This window comes from Phalacrocorax carbo, chromosome 2 (assembly GCF_963921805.1).
Source record: "Phalacrocorax carbo chromosome 2, bPhaCar2.1, whole genome shotgun sequence".
Lineage (NCBI taxonomy): Eukaryota > Metazoa > Chordata > Aves > Suliformes > Phalacrocoracidae > Phalacrocorax > Phalacrocorax carbo.
The window spans coordinates 51,891,497-51,904,585 of NC_087514.1; the positions used below are offsets into that span (position 1 = coordinate 51,891,497).

Here is a 13,089-nt window from a genome sequence, read left to right on the forward strand (position 1 = left end):
GGAGCTGACTTCCATCTGTAATGCCATGTGTCCATCAAAACAATTACTAGACGTTATATCAAAAATCTTAGTCTTAACTGTAAAGGTTTTTGCTGAAAACCTTGTCTTTTGACCTCTTCTGTTAGAGGTAGACTTGCAAGCTAAGTCCCAGTAAGTGTTCTTGGTGTGAACACACATAATGAACTTCAGTCATGTGCTTCTATCGATGTGTGCTACTGCTTTTGGAAACTTCCAGAAATCAGAAATGTAGCAAGCACTTAAGTCTTGTCTTGTAAGGGAAGTGCTTTCTTGGGCTCATCTTAAACTATGGTTTGTTTTGTTTTTTTTTTTTTTTCTCAGGTGCTGAATTTGCAGGATGCTATTGTCAACATAACTGCTTCTTTTGACAATGAGACTGTAATGTTGAAAGACATTTGCCTGGCTCCTCTTGCTCCATACAACAACAACTGCACTATACTGAGTGTACTCAACTACTTTCAGAACAGTCATTCTGTACTAGATCACACTATTGGGGACGAGTTCTTTGTCTATGCTGACTACCACACTCACTTCTTATACTGTGTTCGGTAAGCAGTACGATTACATGTTTTTCTAACTGTAGGCCAATGAGGTCTTTGTCTTGCTGTTGAACAAAAGTAGCTAGTTCTTGCTGCCCCTTTGAACCTTTTCTTACCCCTTTTAAAACTGAAAATACTATGTGGAACTGCAGATTATTATAGATTGCTTCTGGTTTTGTGTTATTACTTCAGCAGGAGTTGCATTTTAATCAGGTTTCAGGCTAAGCTTGGTTTGGTGCAGACACTGGCTCTGTTTCACCTTAACCATGTTTCAGACACTTCTGAGAAGTAGAATTCTGATGCAGAAGGCAGTTTCTAAGCTTTCACTTCAGTTTATGGTTCAGTTGGGTATAAGCTACTCTGTCTTAGAAGCTATAAGAAAGACACCTTTAAAACTGTACTTAAATTTAAAGGAAATATAGCATGAGGGTGATGTATTGCTAGCAGTCTTATATCTCTCCTGATAGTCAGTTATAACACAATAGCTTTTTACTCTTTTGTCCTGTGGTGCTGTGCCTTAATTGTCAAGCAGAAGCTAACAATTATTGCCGGTGATCTCTTTAGGGCTCCAGCATCACTGAATGACACGAGCATGCTTCACGATCCCTGCCTAGGAACGTTTGGTGGACCTGTATTTCCATGGCTGGTGCTGGGAGGATACGATGGTAGGTGGCAAACGGTCTTGCAATCTTAAGTCTTGAAAGTACATACTAGTGTGCTGCCTTTGGCACTGAAGGTGCATCCTCATTCAACACACATTTAAATGCACTCCAGAGAAATGGGAATTTTTTGTAAACTTTCAGTAAGTAAGGATATTTTAAATAACTTTTTCAGTAGATCAGTGCTGAGACTGGAGGCAGACTGCTTGTGTTTGGCACTTCCAGAGTAGTCTGTTAGTGGAACATACTTGTCTCGCTGACAAGTATGCAAGTGTTTGATCTACTTTGGGCGTGCTAAAGGATCTTTAGTTTTTGGAGACTAGATAAAGCTGTGAAGTATCTCAAGTTGTCATGCTGGGATATGCATGTATTTTGCTTCTGGGTTAAGATAAAGTTTTGTCACTGATCTGACACAGCAGTTATGAAAAGGTTTCCCTTGTGAACGTCTTAATCTATTCTTAATTATTCTGAAGCCAGAATTTTGAAGCAATTTACCAAATTAAACATAACTTGATAGAGATATCAAACACAAATATACTAAAATGGCATTTGAAGGCAAGCATGCTTGATGGAAGTGTAGATTTTTGTACTTTGAGTAAAAGCTAAGTATGCAAAAGGAACCGTGTTTAAGAAACCACATCCTGTTACGTCACTAGATGGAAAGTCATAAGCACTGCTTATATAGTAGCCCCTTGTCTAACCATGCAACAATTTAATGTTGGGGTGCCATGAACATGGTAAATAATGAGTGATTATTTTTGAATACAATCTGGAGTGCTTATCAACTTCCGTTCTGATTTCAGTAATGTCTATTCTTATTTCAGTAGTCTTTTTGAGGACTCAATGTTGTTAAACAGATTGCATTTAATGGAGTTGTGGGGATGGGGTTGCTTTGGACAACACTAATTTTAAACTTAATTGTACCTGCTGTCTGTACTGGAATGTAAGCTGCATTTGGTAATGACTGACAATTTTTTTCCTACTCTATAGATGATAACTATAATAATGCTACAGCTCTTGTTATTACTTTTCCTGTCAACAACTACTACAATGACTCAAGAAAGCTAATGAAAGCCTTGGCATGGGAAAAAGAGTAAGTAGGCTTCCTGTATTCTGAAATGTATGCATTACTTAAAGCAACCTTTAAATATAGATACATGAAAAACATGTGTACTGCACTGACAGTTTCTCAGTATAACTACAGGGATGTTTTGAGAAGCAGCAAAACCTGTTAAGGTCATAAGACCTTATAACTGGTCATAAGACTTTTACTTTATCTGGCATACTTCATTTGCTTCAAAGCAAATGAACCTCCTCAGGGAGATAAGTTCTAGTCTTGTTAGTGACCATCTAGTCCAGTAGTACTTGTTAAGTAACTTTAGAAAGGATTTTATATATTTCACTTTTCCTAGAATTACACAGGTTGACTTTCCAATCCACTGGACTGTTACCACCAGTGGAAAGGTCCAGCATTATCCTGTAATTCCTAAACTGTAATTTTCACAAAAGTCTTCCACATGAGGATCTAAAACTTTCATCCCCTTCACCACCTTCAAGAGCTGATGTTGGCTTATGCAGTCCAACTGCTTTGGCTAACAGCTGGGATAAAAACTATTGTACTAGAAAGTCTGAGACTAAGTACAAGTATAACCAGTGTCTACCTGTGTCACAAACACCTCTCTTCAGGTAGGGGAACTGAAATAAGGGCTAATAAATTGTTCAAGTACTGTAAGCAAGCTGCAGTCATATTTCATGTGTGTACTTCTATGTCTAGCTTTGAGGAAAACTGCACTTATGCTTTGAAATAGTTTATGCTTATGGAAGATACCTGGTTGTCCTCCAGCTCTGGAGAGAACATGGAAGGTATTTCAGCACAGTGTGCTTCTAGTGCTTGGAGTAGAGTTCTAGGGATGTGTAGTCAGCACCCCTCTTCTGAAAATGAGGAATGTCCCTCAAAGTATTGTCTGGCCACAGTGTGCTCTTGCACCACACAGATCGCTTAAGTTTGCCTTCAGCTGACTTACAAGTATGTATAATACACGATGTTTTATCCTTTAAAGTGTGACTGACGCTTTTTTCTTCCAGGTTTATTAACTTTGTGAAGAACTATAAGAATCCAAACTTAACTATAGCGTTTTCTGCGGAAAGGAGTATTGAAGATGAAATCAATCGTGAAAGCAAGGGTGATATCAGCACTGTGTTGATAAGCTATATTGTAATGTTTCTGTACATCTCCATAGCTTTGGGACATATCCAGAGCTGTAGAAGACTACTGGTATGTGTATAGTTCTCATTGCTACAAACGCTGAAGCTACAGCTTGCTGACTAGTTTTTCTTAGCTTTAAGTGACTGAAATATTTCTACAGACTGCTCATTTTCAATCTTGGCTTAAAGCATTGAGTCCTTGGGCGGAAGCTAGGGAGAGTGTTGTCCTTCTTGTCATACTTGACAATTCATGTGCTTCATAACCTCAACTAAGTTTGTTGTCACTTAAGATGTGCAGTTAACTTAAGCTTTAAGGCTTGTAGCTTCAAGGTTGTGTTTTTTTAAATATCTGGATCTTCAAAAGAACCAGAAAAGTAAGCTTTCTTCTAACCACACTAGATGTAGGAATATGTTTTTACCTTTGCTATAATCTGTCCTGTGTGATGATGCTGGTTTGGTTGACAGTCATTACAATGTTTTTTTAGGTGGATTCAAAGATCTCCCTGGGCATTGCAGGCATCCTGATTGTACTGAGCTCAGTAGCATGTTCTGTAGGCATTTTCAGCTACTTTGGAATCCCACTGACACTGATTGTGATAGAAGTAATTCCCTTCTTGGTGCTGGCTATTGGGGTGGACAACATTTTCATTATAGTCCAGACGCTCCAGGTATGTAATCTTTCATACAGACTCTTCTAAATGAGCCTGTTATCTTTGAAGGCTGTTAACTTGGAGTAGAAAGTCTTCTGCATTCCAGTGCTCAGCCCAGTCTGAGCAGCTCTGGACTCTCACAGGATATCTAGTGGTCTTGAAGAGAGCCAATACTGTATGTACATTCCCCCCGCCCCACCCCCAAAAAATTTAAAACATCTGCTTTTTCTTACTGGTGGTTGATATCAAGCTCATTTAAGTTTCTGGTCCACATACTAATGATGTACAAATGAATAATATTTTTAAGATCCTACAGCTACCAGAGAACTTGACTACTAGTCTGATCACTTGTAATTTTAGTGTATTGTGAGCAGTAATCATGGACTAAACTACATGCTTCACACCAAGGACATCTGACACTAAGTCTTAGTGGGTAATAAACGTTCTCATTTGACAGGCTCAATAACCCACTGAAACTGGCACTGCCTCTGGCAAGTGTGTGGTTTTGGCTGAAGTACTGAACTTACTGTATTTTAAGTTTGAAGCAAGGCAACAGGAATTGTTCATACTACTTTTGTATTAAAGAATCTCTGCTTTTTTGTATCTAATTCATGTTAATGCAGTGAAAATGATAACAGATAGGTTTGGATGTTTGAAGATTTGGGGGTTTTTTAAGCCATATGAAAGCACTTTCTAAAGTGCATGATTCCTAATTATAATAAATTACTGCCTTAACAGAGAGATGAACGCCTTGAGGGTGAAACTCTAGATAAACAGATTGGCAGAGTCTTGGGAGATGTGGCACCCAGTATGTTTCTTTCATCTTTTTCGGAGACTGTGGCATTCTTTCTTGGTAAGACTTCCTTAATATTTGAAGATAAAGGCCTTATCATACCTGCACATTGCAAGAATAAATGCAAAACTGAAATCTGAAAACAAAGCAAGAACTTGGAGAGGAAGTTTAGCTTAGTTGTTCGTTGCTATTACGAAGTTTAACTTGACCTCTGCTAAGGGTCGGCATTGTAGTAATTGAAGAGACTGGCACAAATAAAAAGATGTAATCAGAACCTGTCAAGCTCTTCAGCTGGAAAAGCTAGAGCTTTTTACTGATTTGTAGCGACTGAGAAGTCTAAATCTGACATTAGTAATATATCAAATATCAGGGTGTACTGGTTCCTGCATTGCTTTCGGTCACCTTGCTGCTGCTTGGAAAGATGCCCCTATGACAGACTATGTTTGAGGGTCACTCCTATGGTATGTGTTAGATGTGTATCTTATGTTGTTACCCTTCAAGTAAAAATTGGCCTTCTTTCATAATGAACTTGTTTGCTTGGAGTGTAATCTGCCATGGGCTCAACTTGCATTGAGTGGCTTACTATTGAAGCGAGATGTTGCTTGACAGCACTCCTTACCCTGCCCTCTTATGCAGCCAGCACAAGTCTAGTAACTTTGGAATTGAGAAATGTCTTAAAGCTCATCACCTCTTTGCACAGCCTTAATGCTGTCAAAGAGGTCTAAGTCAGCAGTCGAGCCAGGCTCAATCAGCTGTTTTCTTTACTCTGAATAGAAAGGCTCTTTGTCCTGCTAACACTTAAATTGGATATCTGTCTAGAAAATGCTCATGCATTTCTTGGAGAAGAGAGCTTGCTTGTTTAACAAATTGGATCGCTTCCTTCAGGGACACTGTCTACGATGCCAGCAGTTCGCACATTCTCCCTTTTTGCTGGAATGGCTGTGCTCATAGACTTTATTCTTCAAGTCACTTGCTTTGTAAGTCTCCTGGGCTTGGATATTAAGCGTCAAGAGGTGAGTATAAACGCACCTGTAACTGCAGTGTACTACAGATGGTGTCTTCTGCAGAACTCTACTAAATCTGGCATTTAATCAATTTTCAGAGGAATAGACTGGATATTCTGTGTTGCATCAAAAGCAATGAAGAAACGAGCAGTGTCCAGCGTTCTGAGAGCATCTTATTTCTGTTCTTCAAAAATCTGTATTCTCCATATCTGCTTAAGGATTGGATGAGACCAATAGTAGTATGTATACTCTGTTTACAGTAAGCAGTCATCTAAACTTGGGCAAAAGTGTAGGGAGCCTGAAGGTCTCACACTGAAGAAGAATATTCAACAGTAATGAAACAAAGCTTCTAGAGTTTTTTGCTTTCAGCATTACTATTGGAATAAGCTTTTGTAACTGAAAAAGTATCTCTAGTAAGTAAGGGGCTTGACCTTGGATTGTCCAAGGCCCAGATTTGAGTTGCATTACTGACAATGAAATCACTTTAGGCATATGTCAAAAATCAGCACGTGTTGGCCCCTACACTCATTAATCAAGTGGTGTTGCTGAATCTGTGATTCAGTTTGAGGTGACTGTGCTTATTTACAGAAGGTATTTAGTGTATCTTTCGCTGCTGTCTTCCAAGTATAAATATTCTCTTGTTGCTCCAAAGGGAACTCAAGTAGTTAGGTTTTACTGCCACTGTTGTACTAAGCCTGGGTAGCACACTTAAACTAGAGCTTCTTTGCATGGTTGCTGTTAAGTTAGTAAATTTCCTCTATTGCTTGTTTCTGTACAGTTCTCACCTCCATGAATTTGCTTTTTTGCAGGTAGCAGTGTTTGTGGGTGTTCTGTCATTCAGTACAGCAGTTATGCACAATGTAGAGATTGGACTGGATCAGTCTCTCTCAATGCCAGGTGTAAGTATTAAGATCGTGTCACTCTTCAACTCGTGGCTGAACTGAAACCTTGGTATCTTGTGCTACCTCAGCATTATGTAATAGTAACTCAAAACTTTCCCTTTAAGGACTCCTATGTAATGGATTACTTCAGCCAGCTCAGCAAGTACCTGCATGCAGGTCCTCCTGTCTACTTCGTCCTAGAAGAAGGGCACAACTACACCTCTTTGGAAGGGCAGAACATGGTGTGTGGTGGAATGGGATGTAATAATGATTCACTTGTCCAGCAAGTCTTCAATGCTGCGGAAATTGGTAGCTAGTAAGTATTTTATTCTCTTCTCTGTATAGTCACATGGAAGAGATGTAGCTGAGCAGTGCATCCTTTTTAATTTAGTTCAGGCTCGGCTGTTGATTGTACAACTGACACGATCGTACTTGCTTTTACACTGTGGTTTTGGAGTTGGGGGAAGGGAAGAAGCTGTGGCAATCTCCTAGAATGACGATGAAACCTGTCTGGACTTGTGGGATATATTGATGTGCTTGGGTTTGGAAAAGGGGCTTGATCCTTCAAGGAATCTGGGAATGGTAGGAAGCAGAAACTCATTAACAACTCTCAGTACGGTTAAGCTCTCCTAGAAAATGACTTGCATGCTCAGCTTTTAAACTTAGTGCATAAACTAGCCTAGCAAGGCGAAGCAGGAACTGTATCTGGAGTTCAGTAGCTAACAAGTGGAGAAAGTCTCTTCCTGATTCCCTCCACTGTAGTTCAGTGGCTTTACTCCAGCCTAACTGGAAGAGGAGACTTGCTTGAAAACTGAGGCAACAATATCTGGAATAGGATGGGGCATAGAGTGGACAGGGGGATGGAAAGCTGAGCTTGGTAGTGGGACTTGAATGCAGGGAAGAAGCTCCTGTTTGCGAGCTGCAGTGTTACGAGCTCTTGGACGGGGTACTGGAGCAGGGGACTATATGGAGAGCGAGGTAGCTTGCACCAGAACGAGTTGACATGTTGTAAATCAGCACTGGAGAGGTCAAGGGATGTGTTCTGGAATGAAACACAAAATTACTGATGACGGGTTTGTTACATTATTTTATTAGCACAAGGATAGGTTATGCCCCATCATCCTGGATTGATGACTACTTTGACTGGGTGAAGCCACAGTCATCCTGCTGCAGAGTCTACAATACCACCGGACAGTTCTGCAATGCTTCAGGTATTAGCATCCATCTTGTTGCTAGGGGATTAGCTTGGTTTATAAGTTTCACAGCCAAAACACTTTATCATGGTATGAGTCAGGTGAAGAGCTTTTCTTACTGTGAGCAGGCACCTCTGGAGTTGCCCTCTAATTTGTTTGAACTGCTGTTTGAGTGAACTTAAACATTCTACTGGAATGCTGCAGGTTGAAGACAGCCTACCTTAGACAGCCAATGTAACGGCTATTCAAAAAATAACTTGTTACAAAAATTTTGATCCTTCTGCTGGTTTCATTAGAGCACACACTTAGTGTTCTGGTTTTGTTCAGATCCTTTGGTTCGGTATAATTCTCATTGGGTCTAATGCAGGTAGTGCACAAGTAACCGAGTTCTCTGGTAGCCCTTGCCTTAGTAGTAATAAACAAAAATGAAGGACTACAAATTTTATACGGAATTTCAGGGCTGATCAGTTATTTCGTCAGTGAGAATGCTTTTTACGGAATTGTATCTTGTAGTATTCTAGGTCAGAAGTTCCTAGCATTACGACAAAAAATACTTGATCCTGTAGCTGACCTTCTTCCTGTATTTCTTCAGTCACCGATCCATCCTGTACTCGTTGTCGGCCACTGACTCAAGAAGGCAAGCAGAGACCACAGGGCAAAGACTTCATGACATTTTTGCCAATGTTCCTGTCTGACAACCCTAATCCTAAATGTGGTAAAGGGTAAGAGCCATGTTCTGTATATCTTGCTTAGATAAGTGTGTCAAAGACTCTTGCTCTGAAGTGTGACTTTTTTTGTATCTGTAAGGTTGGATATATAATGTTCTTCTAAAAGGCAAACAAACATTGACATCTCACCTGTTCAGTAGTATTTTCTGAAACAAAACTGGGAAAACAAATGCATCATCAACTAAGCTGAACAGCTGCTTTTCCCTGTACAAAGAGAAACAACTTCTATAGTCAGTCTGTTCTAGTATATCCTGTGCAATCTTGAAACGTATTGTGCTCTGAAGCTCTTACCAGTTTTGGAAACTGTTAGAAACAATATTGGAAGTTATAAAAGCAGGTAAATTTGGATGGTGCTCACTGACATTGACATCTGAAATGTTACTATGTTTATATAGAGGACATGCTGCGTATAACTCTGCTGTCAACTTCATAAACAACAAATCTGATGTTGGAGCTACTTATTTTATGACCTACCATACTGTACTGAAAACATCATCTGATTTTATTGATGCTATGAAGAAAGCTCGGATTATAGCAGATAACATTACTGAAACCATGGGCATCAAAGAGAAGAACTACCGGGTGTTCCCTTACAGGTATGCTTAAATCTTTCTTGCCTTAGTGACAAATAATGTGAGGAACTCAGAAAAGGTACTGGCTGACTACATCTTAGAGACTCGAGTCCTGACTTTTGTCTAACGGAAGGTAACACAGAGACTCTGGAATTTCCGGTAAAACAACAAAAATACAAGTTATGTCCACAGCACTAACTTCTCTTTACTGTAGTTGACAAAAATAAAGAAATCTCCTCACTACAAACATAGCTCTGGCTTGGGCTTGGGCGCTTCCTAGCTTTTATAGTAGGGTTTAAGAGTTCTAACTTAAGCAGGTATTTTGACCTGGGTTGTTGCAAGTTGTAATGTGAATGTATGACTTCAGACTAGTTATTTAAACCTGAAGCAAGGGCAGCGGTGATGCCAAGTACTGTTGATCTAGTGTGTACATGATTAACATACTGAAGACTCTGTATGAGTACCACAATGAAATCTGTACAGCTGAAATACTAATCTCTTTGAAGCAAAGAATCCTATCCATCCTTATGATCTCACTGCACGATGAGTTGGTTCAGACCCGCTGCAGTATCCTGCAGACACCACAGTTGATCTGAGGAACTACCTTCTGGCAACGACCGTAGCTGCTTATATTGAAGTGTGGGCATTACCCTGACTTCCAGATGCAACCTATACTTGAAGGGTTAGTGAAGAGCTGCCATGTAACAGCCAGTGTTCCATAGCAGTCGCTCCGCTGATGCTAGGAAGCCAGTTCCTGTTGGTGACTTCTATAAGGAGGGAACTACTTATCCTTAGCACACAAGCCAATCTATTATTAGCATATAACAAGGAAGGTGGCTAACTACAGCTTCTGTTCTTTCCACAGTGTGTTTTATGTCTTCTATGAACAATACTTGACAATTGTGCATGATGCTATCTTTAACCTCTGCATCTCCTTGGGATCAATATTTTTGGTGACAACTGTGCTGCTTGGTTTTGAAGTATGGGCTGCTGTCATAATTTCAGTAACTATTGCCATGATAATCATCAACATGTTTGGAGTGATGTGGCTCTGGAGCATCAGCTTGAATGCAGTTTCATTAGTGAATCTTGTCATGGTAAGCTAACAAGACATCCCTCTGCTTCTGCTACCAAGGCTTGAACAGTTCTGTGTCTTTATATGATCATGATACTGGGTAGTGTATTATACTAAACTGTCAGGCATTTGAACGGTAGCTGAACCATCTTAATACATCTAGATGGTGTGTCAAACAGGCTTATTCTGACAACTAGTCCTGGTACTGATAAGATACAGCAACTGAACTGTAAGCTCTACTGCATCTGGTGGTGGCTTCTGCTCTGCAGCAACAGTTGTATTGCCTCTATACAGGCTAGGTGCTGTTGCACGTCAGTAGAGGTTGTTCATGCCTAAGGTAAGGATACGTAGGTTAGCGTTAAGGCTTCTGCGGTATTTATGTTCTATAGACTAGATCTGTGATGTGCTAGCACTGGTATTTTTCCTGCATAAATAAGTGAAACCACCTGGGCAGAGAGTGCCTTGGTGAAATGCTCCGGTACTTAGTAACTAATAGCTGAGTGCTGGAGCTCTGGCTTACCTTGCTCTCTGGAGATTTATTGCAGATCTGAGAAAGTTAGGAGAGAGTAAACTATTGCCCCATGTTATAACTAGGCATCTGTTCATGCAAGCCCACCTGCTAGGTAAGTCTAAGATTTGCCAACTGTTCCATCAGTGTGTAAATGATTTTTTGAACAGCTTGTTTTTCAGGTTAGTCTTAAATTCAGCTGAATTTTTACCGTATCAAATCAGCATGTATACTCAGCGTTACTCTAAAGCAATGTTACTGCAGCTGGTATCGGAAAGTGATTTTAGTGTTTGTTCACTGTACACACTGTATTGAAGCCAGCTTTCTTCAACATCAAGAAACTTTTGTCCTCCAAAACAATTTCATGTTCTGATTCCTGTTCAATCAGATTAATTGTCCATTAGTAATGAATGGTGGTAAAATACCGCACGACACTTGTACTGGCTTCTAGTAACCAAGTAGTCCTGAGCTTGTAACTTCCAATGAAGTTCTAACCCTGGGAACTGAACACAGCTGCTAGAACCTCTCTAGCCTGGCTGGAGTTCTGAGTAGAGACCTTGCCATCAAAGTGCTCATCTAAATGATATTTTCATGTCTGCTTCTTTTCACTCTCTAGAGTTGTGGTATTGCTGTGGAATTCTGCAGTCACGTGACAAGAGCATTCACTGTTAGTACGAAGGGCAGTAGAGTAGAGCGTGCAGAAGAAGCTCTGTCTCACATGGGCAGTTCAGTAAGTACCTGCTGTATGGGGGGGGGCTGGGAATGAGTAGCCAAGTTACAACTTTACAGACTATGTCAATATCCTTAAGTCATAACAATTGCCTCATCTTTTCTTTTTGGATACTTGATTAACAACTTAGAGGTGAATTTAGGCTTCTACTAGTAGCAGGGGTAATCAAGACCCAAGTTTTAGTCTGATGTTACTACTACCTAACAGTAGGGAATAGATCTAAAAGCCTTAGCTGAACTAGTAGTTTGGATTAACCTTGAATTGTCCCTTTAAAGTTGAAGTGCTTCTCTCCTCAGAATACTCAGAGGTGACTAGGAAAGGTTGCTCTGAATATGGGATGCAAGTGAGGCTTTGGGAATGCAAGCTGGGCTCAGTATTTAGGCAGTACTGTTGCGTCACTAAGGTAAACAACCGGGGTGCGGTTGGAGTAGACTTCTGCTGATACACGTACTGGACCCAGGTCAGGAACTTCACTGGAATGTCAGTTCCTTCAGTAACAGCTTTCATCTGTATCTGCCTGAAGTAAAAATGAAACTAAACCTAGGTGGCTGTACAGATTAGAAATCCACGGTAATCATACTGAGCCTGGCCTGTGGTGTCATGTTCTAGTGGGACCAAGAATTTGGAACTCTTCTCCTGAGTAGGTCTTGGATTTAATTCTAAGGATTAACATGTGAGGAGGTGTACTACATAGAAGATCCTCAAATTACATAAAAATTTTAGCAAATATTAAGTACTTACAGCAAATGGATTACATAAAGCCCTACTTCTCACTTATAAACTTTTGTTTTTTACATTGACAGGTTTTCAGTGGTATCACACTGACTAAATTTGGAGGAATTGTAGTACTGGCTTTCTCCAAATCTCAGATCTTCCAGATATTCTACTTCAGGATGTATCTAGCTATGGTTCTGCTGGGAGCAACACATGGACTAATATTTCTTCCAGTTCTGCTTAGTTACATAGGTAAGACGTGATAGTCTGCTCTAAAATGCACTTAAACCAAAAATAGCTAGCCACCTGTGGACATCGTCTCCCCAGTAAGTAGCAAGGATTGCAAGGATAAAAAGCAGTACTTGAATGTGCCTCTGTCATTCAAGCAGCTGCTCTGTTGGAAGGCAAGGGTTGAGCAGTGGCAGTGCAAGCTCACCATTACAGGCGTGCTGAAGCGGAACAACCACAGCCTGCCTGTGTGGCTGCACTGAGCTCTTCGAGTGGAGGTGGCTGCCGAGGCCCATGTGGCCCAACAGCCAGGGGCAGGATTAATGTCTCTAAACCTGGGGGTGGGATGGGGGGTAGAAGCAACAAATCTGCTGTGGGACAGCATTCCTGCATTTGCAGAAGCGATCTCGCTTTGCGGTAAGGATGGTCCAAACACTACCCTTTTCAATTTGGAGATTAATGCCTATGGTGTAGTTCTTAAAAGCAGGCTTTAACTGAGCCTTACCTAACGGGGTTAAGAGTGATGGGGATTCACCTGCTGCCCTTGCTGCTGAGCAGAAGCATTTTTCTGAAGTCTCATCAACGTTAACAA

General features: G+C 40.5%; 1 protein-coding gene across 1 annotated transcript in view; it reads left to right on the forward strand.

The window, feature by feature from the left end:
* The window catches only part of NPC1 (NPC intracellular cholesterol transporter 1), a 28,301-nt gene that overhangs the window by 14,499 nt on the left and 713 nt on the right, over nucleotides 1-13,089 (forward strand). The window contains exons 9-24 of the mRNA XM_064442859.1: nucleotides 340-566; nucleotides 1,122-1,222; nucleotides 2,207-2,309; nucleotides 3,302-3,491; nucleotides 3,907-4,089; nucleotides 4,810-4,924; nucleotides 5,750-5,877; nucleotides 5,967-6,107; nucleotides 6,678-6,767; nucleotides 6,875-7,065; nucleotides 7,845-7,960; nucleotides 8,535-8,664; nucleotides 9,066-9,266; nucleotides 10,108-10,339; nucleotides 11,442-11,555; nucleotides 12,359-12,521. Coding sequence (XP_064298929.1) covers nucleotides 340-566; nucleotides 1,122-1,222; nucleotides 2,207-2,309; nucleotides 3,302-3,491; nucleotides 3,907-4,089; nucleotides 4,810-4,924; nucleotides 5,750-5,877; nucleotides 5,967-6,107; nucleotides 6,678-6,767; nucleotides 6,875-7,065; nucleotides 7,845-7,960; nucleotides 8,535-8,664; nucleotides 9,066-9,266; nucleotides 10,108-10,339; nucleotides 11,442-11,555; nucleotides 12,359-12,521 — 2,425 coding nt within the window. The remainder of the gene's footprint in view (nucleotides 1-339; nucleotides 567-1,121; nucleotides 1,223-2,206; nucleotides 2,310-3,301; nucleotides 3,492-3,906; nucleotides 4,090-4,809; nucleotides 4,925-5,749; nucleotides 5,878-5,966; nucleotides 6,108-6,677; nucleotides 6,768-6,874; nucleotides 7,066-7,844; nucleotides 7,961-8,534; nucleotides 8,665-9,065; nucleotides 9,267-10,107; nucleotides 10,340-11,441; nucleotides 11,556-12,358; nucleotides 12,522-13,089) is intronic.